This window comes from Opisthocomus hoazin, chromosome 28 (genome assembly GCF_030867145.1).
Source record: "Opisthocomus hoazin isolate bOpiHoa1 chromosome 28, bOpiHoa1.hap1, whole genome shotgun sequence".
Lineage (NCBI taxonomy): Eukaryota > Metazoa > Chordata > Aves > Opisthocomiformes > Opisthocomidae > Opisthocomus > Opisthocomus hoazin.
Window position 1 is genome coordinate 8,683,734 of NC_134441.1, and position 19,378 is coordinate 8,703,111.

At 57.1% G+C, this 19,378-nt stretch overlaps 2 protein-coding genes across 2 annotated transcripts; both read right to left on the reverse strand.

Annotated features, from left to right (window-relative positions):
* Positions 1–29: 29 nt before the first annotated feature.
* On the reverse strand, positions 30–14,478 carry RAB11FIP1 (RAB11 family interacting protein 1). Its single transcript, XM_075444714.1, has 6 exons — positions 14,138–14,478; positions 10,534–10,982; positions 9,285–10,080; positions 6,068–8,362; positions 4,880–4,985; positions 30–3,190 (listed from the first exon to the last, which is right to left on the reverse strand). The coding sequence occupies exons 1-6, from the start codon at positions 14,476–14,478 to the stop codon at positions 2,972–2,974; spliced, it is 4,206 nt and encodes a 1,401-aa protein (XP_075300829.1). The 3' UTR covers positions 30–2,971.
* Positions 14,479–15,477: 999 nt separating this feature from the next.
* On the reverse strand, positions 15,478–18,589 carry LOC104332159 (prolactin-releasing peptide receptor-like). The gene is made up of 4 exons (XM_075444699.1): positions 18,117–18,589; positions 17,931–17,998; positions 17,141–17,750; positions 15,478–16,111 (listed from the first exon to the last, which is right to left on the reverse strand). The coding sequence occupies exons 1-4, from the start codon at positions 18,587–18,589 to the stop codon at positions 15,478–15,480; spliced, it is 1,785 nt and encodes a 594-aa protein (XP_075300814.1).
* Between the last annotated feature and the right edge of the window lie 789 nt (positions 18,590–19,378).

A 19,378-nucleotide genomic window follows, 5' to 3' on the forward strand; every position in this document is an offset into this window, starting at 1 on the left:
TTCAGAAAAAAGACAAAGTGCTCGGAACACCGGATTAAGGTATTTTTATTTTAGTGTTCCACAAAACCAAAAGGCATTTAAAAACAAACAGGTACCCAGGCTAAAAGCAGACAGTATAAACAGGGAAAAATACATTCAGATCCTTCAATAGTAAAACAACAGATTCGATTCTCAAGGCCCTTGAAGTCACGGTGAAGCACCTTGCTGGACATAGAATGCCAGTCCCCTTACGCCGCAGAAAGGCTTTAACTGGTGTTGCCAATAAAAGACCGAGGTACGGGGTCTGTGCGACGCTCCCACGGCCACGGAAGCCGGAGCGTGGCTGGCGCTGCCCTGGCAGGGGCTCGGCCTCCGCGACCGCCAGAGGGAACAACGCCGGGGGCAGGAGCCAGACGCAGCCCGGGTCCCTCAGCGGGCACAGCTGCGGCCGGCAAAGCAGCCTGCCAGGAGACCACGCTCCAAGCTCTAAGGCCTCCGCCCCGGGCAGGCCGCGCAGAGCCCGTGCCCCCGCTCCGTCTCCGGCCGCGCGGCATCCCTGCCCGCGGGAACGCGCGTTACCCAAACTCCACAGCAATCCCCGCGCCAGCAGCATCGCGCACAGCACCACGGTGCCCTCGGCAGCCCGCGACTCGGCAGTACCCGCACTGCGGTGAAACGAGCCCAGCACAAGGCCAGAGCCCAGTCTCGCTTCCCACACAGCCAGTTACGAGCACCAGTAACACCATTTTGGACTTCTGAACCATTAATTCACCGTTCAAAGGCACAACTGGTTTTTCTGACTCTCTGACCTAGAACATCAGAAAGCTGTGGAATCCAGTCTAGAAGACAAGTTTATTAGTGAGGTATAGGCAGCCGCTTCTTTCCAGAGATCCACCGAGGCACGAGGAGGAAACCAGTTAATCCTTCATCTTCCTCACTGGTTCAAGGCACGAGAAGCAGCCGCAGTTTTCAGCGAGGCCAACCAGTACCACTCCAAATTAAAACCACCGGCCAAGAGCTGCAGATGCCTCTAAGCCCTTCTGCGTTTCAGACCCTTCATTCACAGAAGAGGGTACAGCAGAAAAGAAGCAACCCCTCCACCAAAGACATCTGCTCGAACAAAAATAAAATTGGAAAAAAGTACCCGCAGTCTCTGAAGACCCTCAGCGCTTAAGGCTTGTTTCAGCTCAAGCTTCCCGTGAAGGACAGCTCAGCCAGAAGAGCTCCAGACTTTGGTAGTTAGTCAGTTTGCAGCAATAAAAATGTAATTAAGAGCATTTTAAAAATTTTCCCATAAATGTATACATCTCTAGGCAAATATATTAAACTACTCTTCACTACAAAAGTACAGTATTTGAGAAGTCTCCAGTAGTTTTCAGTGTTTTATGAACATCGCAGGCAGACTACTAGCAGGCTGACGGTCGCTCCAGCTGGTCTAGTCCCTCAATAAAGTGCTTTGCTGCAGAAAAACCGAGTTGGGAGCCTCCCCCCTCCCGAGCTGAGCCAGGAGCAACCCAACAGGCCCTTTGCACTTCCAAAGGCAGGAGCGTGTGCTTTGGTCCTCTGCTACCCACGCTTTTGGTACTCTCCCAACCCTGACAAACCCCAGGGCTGCAAAGAGGCATCTCATCTTTCCATCTTTGACAAGAGCTCACCAAAAGGAAAGCCACATGCAGTTTTTCCGTGGAGGCAGGCTGCTGTGGCAGCTGCTCGACAGCGCTACGCCGTTACCTGCTGCCCGATGAGACGGGGCGCGGAACGTACGTGCCTGGATCGAGCTGCCGCCACGCACTAAGGAAGCGGACTGAGGGTATCGATTGTCCAGCAAAACCAGCACTTGTTCTCCGCTGCCTAAAACCTTCACTCCTTTCCGAGCATCCCAAACCAGATCCGAGCGCCAGCTCAGCTCCCCGGGGGAGGGCGATTCGGCTCCTCTCTTGGCAAGACAAGGATGCACGAAAGAGCGCGCTGTAAGCCGACCACCTTTGCAGGCTGTTCCGAGGTAAGCCCCAGCCCCCAAATCCAAGCTAGTTAAATTTAACAAACTGCAACGGTGTAAAAGGAAAATTGTCACAGAACTCCCACACAGCAAGAGACACAGGCCAGGCATGTGTACGGCAAAACCCACACCTGTGCAAGGCTACAGATCAGAACAGGTGTACCTCTGCCTCCCTGGTTTGACCGACCTTCAAGTTAGGAATCTGAAGTCTGTGAGAGAACAGCTTCTGATTTAAATTGCACCTTTGGCCACATTCACTACTGCCATTCCTGTGGCAGACAAACGTACCATGACGTCTCAGTGTTTCCTATACCAGAAAAACCTTCCCCTTGGAGAACGGCTTTGAAACAGCGCCTACTTCATGAGATCAGCTAAGCTTTGCTTCTTCCTTTCCAATCTAAGGTTTAACCTGCACTTAACTTTCAGGGCTTCAGTTACTTCTAAAATACAGCCCACGCAGCCCTGGTCTGAAGCACACATCTTTGGAATTCTCCAGTGTAGTTATTAATATTGTTTTTTTTTTTTAAAACAATCAATTCCTCTAAGCTCTACTGTACAAGATTTCATATTGCACTACAACTTCAGATATGGAAAGAAGAGTAATTGATCTATCAAAGCTGCTACAAAATAAAACCACGGAAAAAATCTTCACAAAGGATCATCAGTGCCTCGCTTGGCAAGCAAAACACATCAAAAACCCTTCACCCTTCCTACCGCAGTCAGCCTTCGATTAGATGCCTCAACGAATCTTCCCAAATAATGGAAAGCAACCAAAAAATAAGTATGATAAGCTGACTCCACTTCTGGACTCCATACACAAGAGCTGGTGTAACAGCGACTAATGAAACGGAGAGTTGCTCAAGGCAGAAACAGGAAAGAGGTCATTTTCTGTGGGCAGCACGACCGGCACCACCCACTTCACATCGTCTCCTTATTAATCAAACCCCACTGGCAGGGATTCAGCCCTTTGCTCAACCAGCGTCCCGAGAGCTTTCACATCTTTCCAGCTTTCTTGTTTCCAGACGTTGAGACACGAAGAATGTTTGGGGTTTCTTCCATGACTCTGACAAGCAAGTTATCAATGTAGTCTTCCAGCTCACGCACCTGGAGATCCTTCTTGGTAATCGTATCCTTCTGCTTCAAGACCAGCTGGATCAGCTCATCGTGTGTCAGCTGAGCATAAGCATAGGCCGGATCTGAAGGATCATATTTCTGAGAGGGAGAGAGAGGGGAAAGGCAGGGTCATTACAGACATACGGGCATTTCAGAAGAGCAACAGAACGTTATCTGCCAGCTGCTTGCGGGATTTAGCGCAGCAATGAACAACTTCGCAGACGGTGCGTGCAGAACCACAGCTGCTCTTCAGAAGTGCTACTGCGCGTCCTATCTTTTTATAAAAATCTGTTCCAGCCAAACGACATGGCGGGACGTCAGTCAGTAGCCCTTCATGGTGAGGAAGAGCAGGCTGCCCAGGGCCCAGCTGCGCACAGTGGCAGGGGGAGGCTGGCAGCCCAGGCCAGCTTTCTGCTACAAAGCACCTTTCGGGCCATCAGCAAACCTACCCTGGAAAAATCCACGCAAAACACCACCCACTCGTGCCCTTGCAGCGTGCAGAACAGCACATTGAAAGCATTTGGAGGAAAAAAGAGCAACTACCTCAGAGTAAGCGCATGCTACTTATGGCACAGAGACACGATTTATGGTGCTTGGGCAGTCTTCTCCAGAACAGCAGGCAGGCTCAGAGCGAGACAGACGTTATGGACGGTAACCAGGCCATCGGTTTTAGCATAAAATCTGTGCACCATTTCAGTTCTGTAATTCGGCTCTGCTGCAAATTACGCTGAAAGAATGTCACGCTGACTGCAGGCAGCAGCCCACCCAGCTCAGCCGAGACGTACGGCAGTTACCGCCACGCACCATCAGCTACCACCATTTACAGAAGAGCACTGGAACAGCTATTGCTTAAAACACATCAAAGTCTAGGAAAGCCAAATTCAGGTTAAAAAGCAAGAAACACCCACCTAGGCACGCAGCATTTCCCTCTTACTGATCACTGTGAAAACCCATCACAGCACAGCTCCTCCGAAAAGCCTGCCTTCAGCCCTTAAGCAAGCTTGGGCGGCACGCGGCAGCTCCTGCCGCTCCTCCGGCTGCCTGCGCAGACGCTAACCCCCAGCGCCAGCCCCGGCACACAGCAGCAAGCATCATTTCTTACGTGGAGTCAGAGCACCACACCAGAACACTAATTACAAGTTTTCAACTCATTCGAAACAGCAACACGTCAGTTGGAATCACTCACCTCACACTTCCTTCTCTTCCCCTCACACCAGGAGGAGGCACTACGGTTATTTCAGTACTCGCTTCGCATTTTCCCCAAAAATCCCTCAGAGCCAATAACGGTACCCAGGGTTTTTCCCTGCTGACTCAGAGACGCTTCTAGCCATCCTGATCAACACGACTTTTAAGCTGTGCCTCAAGTCTGGAGGGCTCTTTCGAGGCCAAGATTACACAGAAACTCCTTTAAATCTGCGTGATCATGCAAGCGGCACAGCGAGGCTGTCAGGAAGCAGCCGCGCTTTAACAGCAGGCGCCTGCTCCCTCACCCTGCACAGGACATTAACGCAGCACGTTTCAAGGCAACAGCCACCCCGAGGTGACGTTTTCCCACCTTCTCAGCTTTAAGAGCCACAAGCTTATTTCAGGGTGAAAAGAAGCTCTGGAGACTGATCACGTCTGAAAACACACAGTGTCTGATTTGTCCAGTCTTCACGCGCCCCACGGTCTAGTAACCACTGTTCTTTTTCTGCTCAGGGTATGCGACATGAGCCCAAGCAAACCCCCACCAACACACGAACTCTGCTCAGTTTACTGCTTCAGCTTCCGTTTAAAGCGCCTCCGTACCTTCAGATTCACCTCCAGCAGCTTTTCGTGCATCGTGCTGATGACATTCAGGTTTTTACTTTGAGATTTGTTTGCCGTGGCATTCATTGGCTTCACAGGGTGGAGTCTGCAACGTTAAAGGAGGTTTATGTTATTTAGGCAGAGCACACAACACCAGCACTACACAGATATTCAGACAAAAAACTCATATAGCAAGAAATTGGGAAAAAATCCTACCCTTCTCTATCTCCAGAGAGATATGAGATTCACCTTCAGGCAGACAAGACATTTCTGTCTAAGCTACAGGCTTTTTAGAAGTATACTCCAGTTCTCTTTCTACTATCCTGACTGACTTCAGGCACTGGCGATAGAGCAGCAGTAGCAAGGGACATGCACCCCACATGGTATGCCACAAAGCAAAGGCAGGTCTGTCTACAGGAGCAGGCAGCACGCAGCAGCAGCTACTCTGACCTCTCACACACCAGGATTCGAGCCTGGCTGTCCTAACGAGAACACACCAAATACTTCTGCTATCCTGGGACAGGCACGTATTACGCCTTTTCCAGTCTGAACTTAGGCCATAAGCTGCCAAAAAGTGCTACCTTCATTTGCTTGAGCAGGGTTTATATTGCGAATTTTAACACAGGAAGAAAATTTGACTTGTATCTCAGCAAACGTCAGCCCAGAAGCGTCCTGGACCCTAGAGGGAGTGCTGCAGATAAAGTACCGAGGGCTGCCAGGCCAGCAGCACCGCTCCTCGGACAGCAGGACCTCAGGAGCCCAGCTCGGCAGCAAAGGAAGCATCCCAGTTTACCAGGCTTCCTGTGACCATTCTCCCATTTCTGAAACATGGATGAATTGCAATCCGTTTCCCCAATTTGATGAAATTACCCCTATTTCTTTAACTGTGACCAAGTTTCCCTAACGTTTTGTCCTGCAAGGCAGCACTGTGATGAACGGCAGGTCCCCTGGGCGTGCTTAATAGCTATGCAGATTTATCTGACGGCAGCAATGACCCTGCGCCGGCAGGACCGGACCCAGGCCCTGGCAGATCCACAGGCTGGAGGGAGTGAAGGCCGTACGATGCCACATCACTGCAAAGCAAAGTAAATTCCTGCAGCTGGAGAGACAGAGCTGCGCTCCCAGAAGAAAAAGCAAGGCTCACCTCAGCTCTGCGATACTTTCTCTGTGTTCCCCAGGTTCTCTCACCTGTGCTTAGGAGCCACGGTTTCACCACTCTGCTGAGTTTGGTTAGGATATGTTTCAGAGGGTGAAACCCAGGCCTGAAGAAGCTTCTTCTTGCCAGAATTTCCTGCTTTATCTGCGGAGCCCTCGGCTGTTGGCTTTTTCGGAGACTCTGCTCTAAGACTCGGGGTGTCACAAGGGAGAGAATGAGAGGAAGAGTAGGGCTGGGAAGGACTGGACAGGGAGGAAGAGGAAACAGAAGGCTCAGAGAAGTCACACTCCTCAACACCTGCACCTATTTTCAGTTCTTGTTTCTCAAAACGACTACTCCACTCTCTGGAATGAGACGTCATGCCTAAGCCTGAGTCAGCTACCTGCTTACTGAGACTGTGAACACCCACTCTGGCAGGCAGCACGGGTGGTTTGCCCGGCTCACAGGCACCAGGAGCACTTCCTCCTCCTCCTCCTGGAGCAGCCGGGGTTGCCTGGGCTGCGGCAGAGCTCTCAGAGTGCTCTTTCAGCTCTCCGTGCAGAGGCATTAAATCCAGGGACTGCTTTGGAGTCTCTGAAACGTTTCCACCACCTGCAGCAACACCCCGGTTCTCCTGAGAGTCACCCAGCAGCTCGTCGTCGGAGCCTCCCTCCGGGATAACGGGAAGGCTGGCCAGTTTCGAACCACGGTCTCCACTCATGGGAACAGCAGACTTTAGATTTGTAAGACAGTCAAATAGATCGTCATCACCTTCATGTTTCAAATGCCAATTATTGATGTCATCCCTGAGCGTCACTGGTGAAGTGACAGTCTCTAACGAGACACTTTGGGGGAGGGACCCACGAGCATCTGAGGCTTTATCATCAGCTAATGGGAGCCCCGGCGCAGACTGGACACCATCCCCTGAAGAAGGCACAGCACCACTTAACTCGTCAGCCTGAGGAAGCGTTAAGGACCGCCGTGGTGCTGGCTCTGGAGCGACCAGCCCCTCACCGCCAGCCCCCCCTGCCCCGGCTTCCCCAGGGGACAGCGTGCCAGCTCCCGCGGCTGGCTTGGCAGATCCCGCTTGAGCAAATGAGTTTTTATCCAGAGGAGTTGCTTGGGGCGCACGTTCTCGTCTGTTTACACCAAGGATCTCCCGCTTCTCGTGGGGCTCCCTCTCAGGGGAAGGAGGCTGTTCAGCACTGACCCCTGCCACGGGGCTACGACTACACTTTGAGAGAGACTCAAAGCATTTGCTGGGCTTTGTGCAGGGCTCAGCGTTTACAGCGCTCACTCCCACACCACCCCGCACAGGGGTCTCGCCGTTTCGGATGGGACCTGCGCTGTCACTGGGGAGTTCTGACGATGGGTAGCACCCTGCTTCCAGATCCTGAGCAAACCCTGCTCGCTCTCCTGCCGCATCTGAACCCACCAGTAACACTCCAGTGAAACCAGAGTGCTGCTTTTCACGTTCCTGCCCACCCAAATCCTCATCACCCGATGTGACACCCTCCGATCCGTCACGGAGGAAGGACACAGGTTTCGTGCTGCCTAGCTCGCTTCTTTTCAAAGAAGCCTCAGCCTGAAGCTGGGGAGAATCGCACCGCTTCTTTGGAGCCAGAGCAGGGCTGTCAGCAAGGGTGCCGAGAGGCTTCGAGACAGCTTTGACGTTACTCGTTACAGCCACGTCTGAAGAGCTCCCTGAAGCATCAGGACCAGAGCATTTCAGCTCAGCAGAGCGTTCTGCTGAGGAACGGTCTTCATCACAAGGAAGGCCGAAAGGGGAAGAACCAGCAGCAGCTTTGACACCCGGTGCATCTGCTTCCCACCCAAGCCTGGATACAAAGGGATTATTGTCATTAAAATGGCAATCAGAGGGGAGAGAAGGTGCAGGTGGGTGAGGGAGACCCTGGGAAGCCTGTGTACCAGAGCTTTCAGGACCGTGGCCCCACGAGCTCTGCCCCGACTCAGGAACAAAAGGATTACGACCACTACCAGAGACCTGCCCAGGAAGAGGCACTTTGGGAACGGAGGCTGCAGGATGATGGGACGAGGGGAGATGGGCAACGCCTTCGGGATTCAGGGCTGCGGATGCCCTGCCCCAGTCAGAAATAAAGGGGTTCTTGCCACTCAAAAGCCCTGCAGCAAAGGGAGGAGGAGAAGTGACAGATGCAGGAGAACTAGTAATGTTTTCAGAGTCTGGCACTTTGACTTTCTGTCCCATTTTAGAAATAAAAGGATTATTGTCACTGCTGATACGGTGTGCAGAAAGAAAAGCAGGAAGGGAATCAGGTGCAAAAGTAGGAAGCGTGGCCTTGGTTTCCTCCTCTGAAGACACGCCCAGTCTGCAAAAAGGGACAAAAAACTCGCATGTCACTTGCAGATGCAACCCGAGGCAGGAACAGACAAGCTTTAGCACCAGACTCCATCAACTCCTAGCACTGGAGGTGAATTATACTTGCAGGAGACCTCAGAGCCTATCTGATAGGCTTTATGTACTTCAACGTGCCTTTACATGAGAACACTTCTGCTCTAGGGTTTGCACAGGTTACTGCCCCGGCTGCTTTTAAGCGCTACCTCAGCTTCTGCACCCAAGCCATTTTATTAGTACGCAAGACGCTTCATACGCACGATGTTTAAAGATGAGAAGCCCTGAAAATAAGGAGTTAGAGACAGACACAACACATAGCCCTATTAGTAGGACACACCCATATATATATATATAAATACACACACACAGATGGGGTTTTTTTTATACACACACACACATATATATATATATATGAAGGACAAAGGAGCAGAATTTCCGAAAAAGCCTTGTGTATAACTTCACACAAATGTCCCTCATGTTGCTGTGATAATGCCAGAAGCAGCAAGGCTCCAGGATGAACTCTTTCGAAGGCCACAAGCCAAATATGGAAGAGAGGAGCAGAGATGTTAGAAATGGTATTTCAGCCCCTGGGTACGTCCAAGCCCCACAGCTCAGAAGAATGTTAGTTCTTTCAGCAAGAAAAATCACCCCTAGAGTACCCGCAGATGCCTGTGCTCAGAGACCCACTATTTCGGCATCACTTACAAGGAACACCCCTGTATCGACCTCTCTTTCATCCCGAGAGAGAACTCGGAATGATTCTTTGTTACGAGGGCCCAGCGGCCAGCCCAAAGCCACGCGGCTCTGCGAAGCGCTGCTCTGTGGCAGGAAGCAGCCGCGCCACAGCCTGCCACCGCCGCTGCGCATCGCTATTTGTGTCACCCTCCGTGACTGACCTGGGCTTGACAGCTTTGGTCTTTGCCGGCGCTGCAGCTTTTTCAGGTTTCCGTTCTTCCTCAAAAGGGTTGAGCGGCTGCTGATTTGCAAAGACGTCTTCTGCGCGGTGACTGTCTTCCGAAGGATTCCCTCTGCTTGAATCTGCTGGAAGCTCACGGTGTTCGGCCTCTTGTTTGCTCTTCTCTTCTGGAATTCTGTTTTCCTCCTCCTGCAGGGTCCTGTCAGAAACATTCTCGGCACTGCTGGTCTTCACCGCTTCCTTCTTCCCCGTGACCAGAGAGAGTACGGCAGACTTTTTGTGGTCCGCTTTTTTGGTCTCTTTAACAACCTCGACACTCGGAGGAGCGCTGGTTTCCAGGTATTCTTCACTGCAAAGCAATTTGTACGACGGCAAAGTCATAGATTTAAAGGTCTCCAAGGATGCAGACCCAGAGAAAGCATGGCTAGGAGACGTTCTGCCCGTCTCCTCAGGGCCTTTAGCAGGCCTGGAGGACAGGTTCTCTTCTGAAGCAAAGAGCTGCTTCCTCCTGAAGTTGTGAGGAGAGGGGGAAGAGGCAGGAGTGTTGTCTTTCGTCGTGCTCTCTTCCATATAAACGTGACTGCCATTGATGCACAGACTAGACTTGGACACAGGATCGTTTTTGGATTTAAGGCCACTGAACAAAGAGAGCCCTTCTTTCTTGGTGTGGCCAGCGGTTACTTGGTTTAGCTGCCTGCTGTCCAAAGTTGCTGTTTTACGAGATTTCAATACAGGAGGAGGAGAGGACTTCTCTTCCAGGACATTTCCAAAGGCTTCTGGAAAAGACAAACAGGGAGAAATTCAAGATGCAAGAACATCCTTTCCTCTGTCCCTGGCTACTGACAACCTCCGTGCTTCACAGTCATCAGCAGATCGCAGCAACAGAAACAGGGCAGGCGTGGCTACACCAGCCACGGCCAAATGTGCCGGGTCCCCCACCGCCGCCAGCCCCCGGCACACCAGGGCGCACGCGCCGTCCACACAGATCACTCGGCGTGAAGCTGCACCGCCAGCTCGCGCGGACATCGCTCGCGCAGCCCCACAGTTCTGATGCCATCCCAAGGCAAGCTTAGCCGTGAGTGCCTGATGTCCTACACGCGTGACCACGTGGGTACCCTCTTTCTATGGATTCCTTCAGTAAGAAGAATTTAACGAGCAGTGTAAAAAGCGTGAGCAGTGCAAGCAAACCTTTAGAGCGAGGCCTTGTGCCAACCAGTGCCAACACTCACTTTCTGAGGTCGGAGAGATCTCAAACTCGTCATCGTCGTCGTCCCATTGCGACTGGAAGTCGCTGGGCCGGAGCCGAACCCTCCCGGTGACAGGCGACTGCGTCGGTAGGACTGACATGGACTGGGAGAGAGAAGTCTTCTGCAGGCCAGGTTTAGAAAACAGGGCTTTGAACTTTGATTTCTTCTTTTCCTTCTCAACCGACTCATCCTCGCTGTCAGCGGGGGAGTGAGTCGTGCTGGGAATGATCGCCGACGCCGTGTCGGAAAGGCCACTGCTCCTCTTCCCCTTGAGCTTGTCTTTGAGCTTGCCAAAGGGAGAGCGAGACTTGTCTTTCATGGACAGATCAAACATACTGGCTGTCATGTTGCTCCTCATAAACTGGATATCCACTTCGATCTCCCCTCTCTCCTTTTCTTTCTTCCCTGGTTTGGAGCGAAGCTTGTACCACCTGCAGAAACAAGGAGGTCTCTTTTACAGACACGTTCTTGAGAGGCACAGCTAATTTAGAACAACAGAGGCTGTTCACGTTTTAAAAACCAAATAAGCCTACAGTGTAGGGAAAAAAAAAAAGAGAAAAGACTTTAATCTTACAACTACGTGCCAAGGAAAACATGTCTTATCGTAAATAAGAAGTAATTTTTAAAATTTGTTTTAAAACACAGACCAGGAAAGGTTAAAAAAGAAAGAAGGTAAAAAAAGAAACACAACATGGAATTCCTGTGTTTCAGCTCAGCCACTCTCTTCTGTGCTTTTATCTGGCTTCCTGAAAGAAACGCGCCGAGACTAGGACTTTGAAGTGGGTGCGAAAGCAGCAGCCTCAGAGAGCTGAAACTGCTACCAGAAAGCTTGCACACGGGCCCCACGCCCTCATACCTTTCATTCCAGCTTCTTTTCAGTCGCTGCCTTAATGCCTCGTAAGCACAGGAACCCCTAATCAACACAGCCAGAGCCGAGCCAAGCCTCGCAGAGCGCCTGCGGATTTCCACTCCCCTCCACCAGCTCGTGACTGGAGCGCAACAGCAAGGACACGCGTTCCCCACAGACCCTGATCCCCCCTCCAAGGCAGCTCCAGAACATTAAGCGTACCCCGTGCGCGCGCAGGGCATCCTGCCCCGCAGAGCACCACCTGCACGGCGCCGTCTCACGTGCCCGGTCAGCGCTCAGTGACATTCAGACCACACGCGGGACGGCAAACAACCTTATCAGCACCGCGCACCACCGCCTTGGGTCTGCTGCTGCAGCCGCAGGCTTCCCGGCTCCACAGAACCGACAGGAAAAGCCGCCTGGAAAACGCCGGCTCCTTGCTCCTCAACAGCCGGTGCGGGAAAGCACGGGCAGCGAACGGAGCACGCCGACCTGCCTCTCCAGCAAACCCACTCTTCGTTCCTCCAAAGGTGCACGGGAAGCAACGAAATAAGACTGGGAAAAGGCAATCTGCTTCAGAGAACGTTCAGAACTAACGAGCATTAGCTGAAGGAGATGAACTCAGAAATCTGCTACAGAGGAACACATCAGAGGGAAACGAACGCTCGAGCGCCAGGCTCCAGTCCGACGTTCAGACCCAGGCTCCAGCCACCCGCCGCAGGGACACGGTGTCACACGGAGCTGCCGGCTTCTGCCAGGTCCCCGAAGCGAGGGAAGCAGGAATCCTCTGCCTTTAACGCAAGCCAGCGCTGGGCACTTTTGTTCTCAACCGCGCGATTTCTAGGAGCGTCCTGCGTTGGTACAGAGCCACAACAACTCGCTCTGCGCGCCCTCTGCCCCGGGGGAGAGCAGGCCCTGTTCCAGCGGCGCCCAAAACACAGACTCTGTGCTCAGCGAAGGGCAGCTTCGCGCCGAAACACGGCCATCGCTTCGAGAAGCACGCTGCTATGCCCACCTCGGAGCGGCTGAGAGCTAAGAACACACTGACGACCTCCCCCCCGAAACTACGCAACACAAAATCTCAGCGACCTCATTTAATAAGTTAGTGTGCACCTGTCAATCAACACGCATTTATTTCCCAAATAAAACCAGCTCTACAGGCATGCGGCAGCCAAGCGATGACAAAAGGAACAGGCTTCAAACAGAAAATCGAGGGCTGGGGGGACGCTAACTGGAACCATCAGCAGCTTTCCCAGAAGTTGGGGTTTTTTCACCCCCTCTATTTTCCCCTGGCCCAGACACAAAGAAACCAGCCCGGGAGGACTCGCCTCGCAGGGCTGACTCCCTGAACTCTGCTGACCGAAGGCACTTTATGCTCCGCAGCGTAAACACATCGGCGCCTGACACAGCCTTGATGGCAGCCGGGTTATAATTACGGCTTCCCCAGCGGCGAGGGCTTTGTCGAGAAGCGCGCCGCAGACCTCGGCTCTGGCCAAGGCGGTGTTGGTGCCCGGCTCTGCCCAGGTGAGCGAGCAGAGGAAGGTGACTCACTGGCCACCCCAAGGCACATTACAGAGCTGCTGACTCCCAGTAAAACCCTCCCAGTACCCACCCCTGGGATTTCGGCACACGGTCCCAGCGTTCAGAGGAGCAAGTATGACCCAGAGCTGGCGCGAAGGCAGAGCCTCCCAGCTCGGGGTCCTGCCGACAGCGGCGCAGCCAGCCGGCGTAACACCGAATTATCTGCTCCTCCACACGCTTGGGCTCTGCTGAGTAGTCATTAAGAAAAATGCACAAGCCGCTGGCTGGAGCCCGCGCTCGCTCTCCACCGGGAGACGGCGGTTGGCACACCGGGGTTTCTCGGGTCGATCTGGCCGGCCCCAGCGCACGCTGTTCGCGCTCACGGATAAAGGTGTAAAAATCAACCCCCCCACAAGGCAGGGCCGAAGAGCACCGGCCGCACTGCCCCAGGTGCCAGGGCCCCCGGCCCCTTCCAGGGGTCTGGCACCCCCCAGCCATGGGGGGCCAACCCACATCGGGGGGACCCTGCCCCAGGGGATCACCCCGTGGGCCCTGGCACGGCTTCAGGGGACCCCGTGGGGCACAGGGATGCCCCCCCCCCCAGATCCTCACACCGCCGGGGGGCACAGGGATGCCCCCCCCAGATCGTCACAACCCCGGGGGCACAGGGAATCCCCCCCACAAGATCCCCCCCCCCAGATCCCCAAGGGACACAGGGGTTTTCATGGGGCACAGGGACATCCCACGGGGAACTGGGGTCCCCACACCCCCCAGGGGGCACAGGGCTCCCCCTCCCCCCCAATCCCCACACTCCCGGGGGGCACAGGGCTCACTCCATCCCTCTCCCCGGCCCTGACGGGACCCGGAGCCCCCCGTCACAGCCCCGATCCTCCCGAGCCCCCCTTCACGGCCCTGATCCCCCCGAACACCCCCCCCCGCCCCGGTCCCCCCGAGTCCCCCCCTCACAGCCCCAGTCCCCCAGAGCCTCCCCTCACAGCCCCGATCCCCCCGAGGCGCCCCCCCGCCCCGGTCCCCCCGAGCACCCCTCACAGCCCCGGTCCCCCCCAGCCCCCCTCACGGCCCCGATCCCCCAGAGCCCCCCGCCCCGGTCCCCCCGAGCCTGCCCTCACAGCCCCGATTCCCCCGAGGCCCCCTCACAGCCCCGAGCCCCCCAAACCCCCCCCGCCCCGGTCCCCCCGAGCCCCCCCCCGGCCCCACCTGCTGTGCCTCCGGCCGCCGGCGGCCCGCAGAGCGGCCAGGTCGACCTCGGCGCGGCCCAGGAACTTGTCGAGGCCGACGAGGGCGCGGTGCAGCACGGTGAGGCGCAGGGCGGCGGGCCGCGGCGGCAGCTCGAAGGTGGCCTCCTCCCGCCACACCGGCTGCCCCTGGCACCGCTCCGCCACCGACGTGGAGAACTTGTCGCGGCCCAGCGCCATCACGGCGTACGCGTCGCTGCCGCCGCCGCCCGCCGCCGCCTTGGCCCGCAGCCCCCGCGCCCGCAGCACCGTCACCTGCACGTGGGTGGGCACCCAGCCCGCCGCCGGGCCCGCGCCCGACATGGCGGCGGGGGGCGAGCGGGGCCGAGCGGGACGGAGCGGGGCCGAGCGGGGCGGCGGGAGCGGTGTGAGCGGCCCGGGGGCGCCCGCCCCGCCCGGCGGCCACGCCCCTCTCGCGAGAGCACGGGGCGAGGCGGGGCCCGTGGTGGGCGGGGCCCGGGTCGGACAGGTGCGTGCAGGTGCGTACAGGTGTATATTCAGGTGTGCGCATGTGTGTACAGGGGTGTGCAGGGGCGTACGGCACGTACAGGTGTGCCCAGGGGTGCACATACAGGTGTGCACATGTGTGTGCAGGGGTGTACTTACAGGTGTGTCCATGTGCAGGTGTGTACAGGTGTATATACAGGTGTGTGCATGTGTGTACAGGTGTGTACAGAGGTGTGTACAGGGGTGCATACAGGTGTGCACATGTGTGTGCAGGTGTATACTTACAGGTGTGTGCATATACAGGTGTGTACAGGTGTATATACAAGTATGTGCATGTGTGTACAGGTGTGTACAGGGGTGTACACATGTGTACAGGGGTGTACTTACAGGTGTGTGCAAGTACAGGTGTGTGCATATGTGTACAGGGGTGTATGGCACGTACAGGTATGCCCAGGGGTGCACATATAGGTGTGCACATGTACAGGTGTGTACAGGGGTGAGCATGTATGTACAGGTGTACATACAGGTGTGTGCATGTACAGGTGTATGTACAGTGGTGTGCAGGGTGTATGTACGGGCGTGTACAGGTGTGCAGGGCTGTGTGGCACACACATGTGTATGTACAGGTGTGTGTATGTACAGGTGTGTGCAGGTGTGCGGGGAGCAGAGCCAAGCCCCCCGATGCAGGGCGGGAGGGAAGGGTGCTGCAAACCCCCGCGCAGGCAGGAGGACCCCGTTTGCCTCCGGTCGCACGGGCAGGATGGGCATCCCCGACCCCTCGGCAGCGGGGGAAGCTCTGCCGTGAGCAGGACTAAGCCCGCGGCAGGGGAGGGTCCGGGGAGCGGGACCCCAGGCTCAGAGCACGCCGCCGGCAGCCCCGCAGCTCCTGGAAGGGACGACCTTCCTCTTGCAGGCGAACATCTTGCGGAGCTCCCCGCGGAAGCGGTCGTGCAGCCAGGCGTAGAGGAAGGGGTTGCAGCAGGAGGAGCTCATGGCGAAGCAGTGGCAGAGCAGCTGGAGGAGCAGGAAGTAGCGCTTGTCGATGAGGCTGATGTCGACGTCCCGGATGATGTTGAAGACGTGGATGGGGAGCCAGCAGACGCCGAAGGCCGCCACCACCAGCACGATGAGGCGGAAGATCTTCCTCTTCCTCAGGCGGTCGAACTCGGCTTGGCTCTGCGTGGGGTGGCCGGGCACCACGCGGTTCCGCAGCTTCACCGAGATGCAGATGTAGGAGAGGGAGACGGCGGAGAGGGGCAGGATGTAGGTGACGATCAGGGTGCCGTAGGCGTAGGCCAGGCGCTGCGTCTCCTCCTCCATCCAGAACTCCTCGCAGATGGCGAAGCCCTCCTGCCGAAACTCCACGTGGTAGGTGTGGGCGACGGCGGGGGCCACCAGCCCGCAGGAGAGCAGCCAGATGCCCCCCACCACCGAGATGCAGCTGGTGACCGAGATGCGCTTCTTCAGGGGGTGCACGGTGGCGTAGTACCTGCGGGGAGAGAATCGGGGCAGCCCAAGCCCCAGAGCATCCCCGGGGCAGCCCAGGACCCCCCCGGCAGCCCAGGACCCCCCCGGCAGCCCAGGACGAGCTGGGGCCACGGAATGCAGAGCCTGGCCAGCTCCGGGTTTGGGCTAAAATAGTCCGTTTGTAGTAAATCCCAATAATATTTTATGAAGGTGCTGAGAACAGCATAACTTGGGGGCTGCCTCTTCAGCAGAAGCAGCAAATCACTTTTGCTCAAAAAAATGAAAAAAAGGGGGGGGGGGGGCTTTGTTTAAGAGCAAAAGAAGAACGCCAGCACTCCCGGGGACACCTCCAGCCCCCGGCGAGGGAGCACGGCTCTGCCAGCAGTCCAGGCTTGCTCCGCCATTCCGATCAAACCTTTTATTCTTTCTTTTTTTTGCCCTTCCCATCCTGCCCTGCCCTGCTCTCCCCCCGCGGCCGAGGCAAACCAGGGCGAGAGGCACGAGAGGCACTCCCAGCACTGCCGTCGGTGCTCCCAGCATCGCACCCGTCCCCGCGGGCTCTGGAGCATCTTTTACGAGAGGTCTCCCTGGAAACACGGTTTTTATAAACCACCCCCCCACCCCCGCCCGGGAGACACCAGTGCTCCTCGCCCAGGGGCGCGAACACGCTGTGACCTGGGGGCAGATTCATCCAGCGAAGCGTGAGGAGCCCGGCGCGAAGCCCAGCAAGCCCCGTGTGCGAGGGCCGCGCCTGCCGCGGGCACAGCCCCGGCCGCGGGCGGACGGGATGTCGGCAGAGATGGCTTCACACGGGCGGGCACGGAACCGCACACCACCGCTCCCCGACGCACCCCAGCAGCCGGCCGAACACCCCCACCCGAGGCCGAGCCCCGATGCTGAAGAAAAGGCTGCAGAGAGACTGCAAAGATCCCCCGGGCTTTTCCTTTCCCAATTTTGAGTGTTTGGCACGCAACACCCCGAGCCGAGCGAAGCAGCGGCCGCGGGGGGACAGACCCGGACCCCCCCAGCCACCCGCCCCACCAGCGCTTACCTGTCAACCGCGATGGCCGTGAGCGTGAAGACGGAGACGTAGACCGTCATGGGCTGCATCAGGAAGACAAAATAGCACAGAAACTTCCCGAAAACCCAGCCCCGGGGGTTGAAGGCGTAGGCCAGCGTGAAGGGCACGCACGTGGCGCACATCAGCATGTCGGAGAACGCCAGGTTCCCGATGAAGAAGTTGGTGACGTTGTGCATCTTCTTGGTCTTGCAGATGACGTAGAGGAGCAGGTAGTTGCCGAAGATGCCGACAAGGACGACCAGGGCATAGCAGGGGATGATGAGGGGTTTGAAGGACTGGATGAGCTGCACCCCGGTGAACTGCGCGCTGGCGTTGGAGGGGCCCTGCAGGGCGAGCTCGTAGACGCTGGCGTTGGCCCCGTCCCCCTCCATGGCTGCGGCTGAGCCCCTCTGTCCGCAGGCAGCTGAGAAACCCCCTGTCTCGCCCAGCCTCGGCGCCCCAAAACCGGCCGTGGGTCTCAGGTGCCCACGGGGCGCATCCTGCTCCTCGTCGCGGTGTTGCTGTGCCCCCCGCAGCTGCACAGGACCCTGCCCCGCGCTCAGGGAGGATCTTCGGGATGGCAGCTTTGTCCGGCAGCCTCCTGGGGAGAGAAATGGAAAATCAGGCTCAGAAATGGGGTGATGTGGGCGAGCACCCTGCGCCGGGAGGGAGACAGCCCCGGGCTCAGCAGCAGCTACGGCTCAGGGGGAAGAGGAGCAGGAGAACAGCAGCGGGGCTGACCGTGGGCTCCAGGGGAGCACTTACCGAAACCCAGTCTCACCAACACCCCTGAAACGAAGCGTTTGCAGCAGTCCTGCCTCTGCCCTGGCCGGCACGGAGGGGCAGCTGCTGGCAAAAGGACAAGGGAAGCAGCAGCCGAGCCAGAAAACGGCTCCCAGTGTTGCTGGAAATAACAGCAGACATTAATGGATAAACGAATGAAGATGCTCTGCCACTTCTGCGTTGCCTCAGAGGCTCGTGCGCCCGCACCCCGCTCGTCCGTCCCTCTAACGAGGTTAACGAGGCTCTGCTCAGCGCTGCGTCTGGCAGCCGCCAGCCTGGCGTTCGCTGCTGCTCCGGCTCAGGGGGCTCAGCCGAGGTGCGCTCACAGACCCCGGCACGGTCCTGCCGAGAGCAGCGCCAGGTTTTCAGGTAACGAGCTGCGAGGGGAATGCCCCCTTGCAGCGGGGTGACAAGGTGACATCCCTGCACCGGGGATGGAGACCATTTCAGTGCCAGCTGGGTGGGCGCAGCACCAGCCACATGCAGTGTGCCCAGGGGCCGCATCCTGCGCCGGGGCTGTCCATGCCCAGCTGGTGTGCAGCCCCGCACCTGGCACGCTCCGTTTGTGCCCGTTTTGTCTCCATGACATGGAGACTGGTCTATTAGATTCCTGGCAGTTGCCATGGTTATGCCAAAGCCCTCCAGGAGATGCTGCATGCAGGACGGGCCAGCACACCGCTGCCAGGGCTGCGGGAAGGGGCACAGAGCATCCCCCCAAGACGCTCCAGCCATGGGCCGTGGCTCTCCAGGTCCCACGCCGGGGTGGGCACGCTGTCCTGCAGACCAGGCTCCAGCATGAAGCTTGCAACCGGCGTGGGGTGACAGCTCGGTCCCTGTGTGCCCACCAGCAAGCTCCAGGGAGTTGGTCCTCGCACACAGGGGCAGATGGGGGGGCCTCGCCCCTGGACCCCCACCGCTCTTGAGCAGGTGCTGGCAAGCCAACCATCCCCACGGCTGCTGCTTGTGCGCTTGGCTGCCAGGTGCTCCCCTGACACGCACCGGGAGCTGGGGGGGCCACTGTGCAAATCCACCAGCACTGACCTAAATCCACTTTGTGTTTCTTTTCTTCCTGGATCTCTTCCTAGGGCTCAGTCTGCACCCCACGAGACGTCTTAACGCAGCTGCTGGGTCACGCCGAGCAGCCGGCATTCGGCAGGCTCTCCAGTTCCCAGCGCGCTTCATCCCCGGCGGAGGGGTCAGGAGCAATGGATTCATCTGCCCATACTCCCCCTCCTCGGCAGCCAGCACCCCCGCCTGCAGAACCCCTCTGGGCTGGGGAGCGGGGGGCCGCATCGCCCCCAGGCTCACCCCACGAGGGACCTTCAGCCCCGGCAGCAGGGTGCAAGGGAGAGCCCTCACCCCCAGACCGACCGCCTCGGGGCAGCGGCGGGTCCTCGAGCTGATCCCGGTGGGGGAAATCAGCCAGAATCGCCCGTTTCAGCGAGA